The sequence below is a fragment of the Drosophila kikkawai genome, chromosome X (genome assembly GCF_030179895.1).
Source record: "Drosophila kikkawai strain 14028-0561.14 chromosome X, DkikHiC1v2, whole genome shotgun sequence".
Lineage (NCBI taxonomy): Eukaryota > Metazoa > Arthropoda > Insecta > Diptera > Drosophilidae > Drosophila > Drosophila kikkawai.
The window spans coordinates 6,351,942-6,355,937 of NC_091733.1; the positions used below are offsets into that span (position 1 = coordinate 6,351,942).

Here is a 3,996-nt window from a genome sequence, read left to right on the forward strand (position 1 = left end):
AGCTAGCCGGAGCCAGCCCGAAAACCACGCAGGTCCTTCGTAGGGACATAACACCCTAATGGAGGGAAAGTTGAAGGAAAAAGGTGGCATTGATAGGCGCTGTCAAGGGGAAGCCCATAATATGGAATTTAACCCACAAAGAACATTTTAATGCCATATTTATTAATATTTTTTTTTAAATATTTCTTTACAAACAGCTGTCCAGTGTGACCAAGGGAAATCCTTAATCCATAAAAAGTACATTTTCATGGAATTTCAGGATTTTCCTTAATTTTTTTTTGGTCACACTAGCTCGGTAGCGAAATAAACAGCGATTCCGCTGTCTAATTTAGACAGCGGGTTTTTCTCGTCAGAGTACTAGGCTTTACCTTTTACGGTCGGTGTGACCGTAGTCGTATTACAAAAATAATCCAAGCAAAATGACACATATAGTGGACTCTTTCAAGGTTCTAATGAAGTAGCTAATTAATGAAAACTGCATTAGAGTATCCATATGGCTATAATTAATGCGCCTGTGTCATATGGCTATAAGTATAGGTAAAATGTTATGAAACTCTGTTTTGTGTGTGTTTTCGGCATTTTATGGATTTTCTGCTAAACGACTGAACGGATTTTGATGAAATATGGATTAAAATGTTTAGAAAAACGATGTCGTTTTTGAAACAATATTCCCTTTGCATACAGTGGGTCGCAGCTTATTTCGTGCAGGGGAATAAAAATGTTTAAGTCGTTATTGCCGCTGAACGAATAGGGATATTTCAAAAATTTAAACGCAATATTTTAATTTGGGATATTAACATATTTAATAACTAAAATAAAAACTTCATAAACATAAAAAAGAAAAGAATAACGTAACAAAAACAAAATCACAGGCATTTTCAAGGCCGCAGCTTATTTCGTGCACTTAATTATACTTAACATAAAACTCTTATTTTATAATTTAATATTTAGTGTGTCCTCCCTTCTGGTTCTGAACAGCCGTCAGTCGGTTTCTCATTGAAGAAACCAATTTTTTGGTGGTTTCCACGGGAATTTTTCCCCATTCTTCCCAAAGCGCCGTTTTTAACTCATTTTTATTGGAAATCTTCCTTTTCCGGATAGCCTGGTCCAATATTTGCCACAAATTTTCTATCACGTTTAAGTCTGGGGATTGGGCTGGTGTTATAGCCACGTGAGGACAATTCCAGACGAGCCAAGTCTTCACAATGCTGGCTGAATGCTTCGGATCATTGTCCTGATAGTATCTAAATCGGTCCCTTATGCCCAACTTATCAGCACTTTGAAGCAGGTTTTCCTTCAGCAAAGCCAAATACATTTTGGCGTCCATAATGCCGTCGATGAAAACCAGGTTTCCGACGCCTGAGGCTGCCAACAGGCCCAAACCATTACATTACCGCCGCCATGCTTCACCGTAGCTTTTAGGTGCTTATTGTCGAGCTCCGTATTCGGTCGCCGCCAAACATATTGCCTCCCATCCAATCCAAACAAATTGAATTTGGATTCGTCCGCAAATATGACGTCATCCCAAAACGAAATGGGATGAAGGAGATGCTCCTTCGAAAATTTTAGTCGAGCCGCTATATTTTTCTTGCTAATAAAGGGCTTCTTCCGTGCTACACGACTATTAAAGTTGTGATCGTGTAGCACGCGGCGCACCGTATCAGCACTGCACGTTTTGCCCATTTCTTGGGCAACTTCCGACACAATTTTTGGGGCGGATAACTTCGGGTTCTCCTTAATTTTTCGTATTATCCGGCGCTCCTCGTGTTCGGTAAAAATTTTGTTTGGCGCATTTCGGCCCTTATCCTCTATCCTATTCTCCCGAACAAATCGCTGGATAATATACTGTACAGTACTAGGACTTAAGGATACGATCTCAGCAATGGCAGGCTGACTTTTGCCACTTTTGAAGTGGTGCAGGACGAGTTCACGCTGCTCTATTGTTGTACGTGGTGCCATTTTAGTTTTTCCCCGTAATCTTTTGCATTTAGAGTGACCAATCCCCGAGATGGAGATTATCAGGCCTGTTCTAGTTTCCACTTCCGCAAAATTTATTCGGATTCGGATTTCCCTGACCTGTTCTAGTGTTCACTTCCGAAAAATTCTTACGGATTCGTATTTCCCTCTGTTAAGTCTCTGTTAATTTGCAGACGAAACGCACGGAAACTTTCCGTGTGCCATCCGCAAAATCAGAAATTAATTATTTTAAAATACAATGCGATTATGTATATTACAAATGTTAATTGTATTTTATTCCTTGATGTTTTGGGAACATTTTTGCATAATTGAACTAGCTAATACTAACATACCTAATTTATAAATAATTATTTTGTGGGTGCACCTTAAAATCGGTTCGATTCTAACCTTCACCATTATTGCAAATCCGCCGCCGCTGTTTCGTATTTGAGAGGGACCATTTAAGGGTTGTCAGCGTTCAAAAAAAATGCGATGGAATATGTTTCATGTTATTTTAAACAATCGTTGTACTAATTGGTCTTTTATTTTAAGAACTATTATTAACTTTTGCTTAAAAAAAATAGTTTTGTTAAAAATTTCTCCAACATTATTGTACAAACTATGCGTGAAGTGAAGGGTATTTTTTTTCCTTGACCTCCGCAACTCTTTTATGAGCTGCATTTTACAACACCACCTGTAAAAAATTTCACAGCACTGCCTAAGAACAGCTGACTGGCACACGCAATTTAAATTTCAACAATGTAAGTAAAAATAACGCTCAAAAGTTTATTTAATTAACAATTTCTATTAGGAGGAAGCATAAAAATCAGGCACAGGATGAGGTTTTTATCCTTTTTATGGAAAAAAATGACGATATTGCCAGAGGCTACACGAAGGGTGACCGAGTGGCGGTAGATGCCAAATGGGTGGAACTGGCCAATGATTTAAACGCTGCAGGTCCACCAGTAAAAGATGTTGGTGGATGGAAAAAGGTAGGATTCTTTTGAGTTTATTTGAGAAGTTCACATTGAAACTCACAATATTACCTTAAAGGCTTGGGCAGACTGGAAGACCTCCATCAAAAAGAAGCTGGCCCATAATAAAAAAGAGTCCATTGCTACAGGTGGGGGTCCATTTAACCAAATGCCCCTAACAGATATGGAAACCAAAATTGCCGATCTCTGCGGCCTGTTCCGGATGGTAGATGGGATTGAAGGTGCTAGGTCTTTTGGACCCCCGGAACAGCCGATCAAAACGGAGGCAACTGAGGAAAGCTCGCAAAAGCGTCCCGTGGATTCCAGTCCAGCAATAGAATCTCCGGCAAAAAAAATTCGGAAGACGCAACAATTTTCTTTGGAGGAGGCTTGCTCCAGCCAAATGAAAATAATGGAGCGCGTCGTGAAGTCCCTGGACGAGCTAAATGCGACGATGCGTGCCCAAAACCAAATGATGGCAGAACATAATGCTGCAATTTTAGACATAGAAAGGGAGAAATTGGAAGCCATTAAAAAGCATTATAACCAGAAATAATGCAGTCAATGAGATATAAAAGTAATATATGTTCCTTAACGCATTGAAGCGACAATAAAAATTAAGTTTATTTAATAACAAAATTAAGTTTATTTAATTAATACGGTTAAACAAGCTTCGTGCAATTTCGTCCCGAATTTCAGTTGCATTTTCGACGTCTTCCTGAACATTGAGTTGCTCCTCCTCTTGGTAGATCGAATCGAAATACTCCTGATCCATACCAGGCATTTCTGCATTTCGTTGACGGCAAAAGTTATGTAGCAGGCAGCAGACGTTGATAATTTTGCACACAAATTTTGGATCGTAAGCCAAAGTACCTTGAAGACATCTAAACCTACTTTTTAGTAGGCCTATAGTCCTCTCTACAATATTTCGAGCTTCGGCATGCTTCACGTTAAAGATATGTTGCATACTTCCATTTTGTGGACTACGGTAAGGAGTCAAAACAAAAGGTTCCAACGCATATCCGGAATCTGCTAATACAAAGGAATTACTCGTCCTAGAGAAAAA

General features: G+C 39.2%; 1 protein-coding gene across 1 annotated transcript; it reads left to right on the forward strand.

Annotated features, from left to right (window-relative positions):
* Positions 1-2,813: 2,813 nt before the first annotated feature.
* Positions 2,814-3,486, forward strand: LOC108085291 (uncharacterized). Its single transcript, XM_041774836.2, has 2 exons — positions 2,814-2,948; positions 3,010-3,486. Exons 1-2 carry the CDS (start codon positions 2,814-2,816, stop codon positions 3,484-3,486), a joined length of 612 nt encoding a protein of 203 aa, XP_041630770.2.
* Positions 3,487-3,996: the final 510 nt, after the last annotated feature.

Excerpts from the sequence above, each read along its gene's own strand:
- LOC108085291 (XM_041774836.2), top strand. The coding sequence starts at position 2,814 with ATGGAAAAAAATGACGATATTGCCAGAGGCTACACGAAGGGTGACCGA. Across the intron at positions 2,949-3,009 it reads ATGTTGGTGGATGGAAAAAG|GCTTGGGCAGACTGGAAGAC; the intron begins GTAGGATTCTTT and ends ATTACCTTAAAG.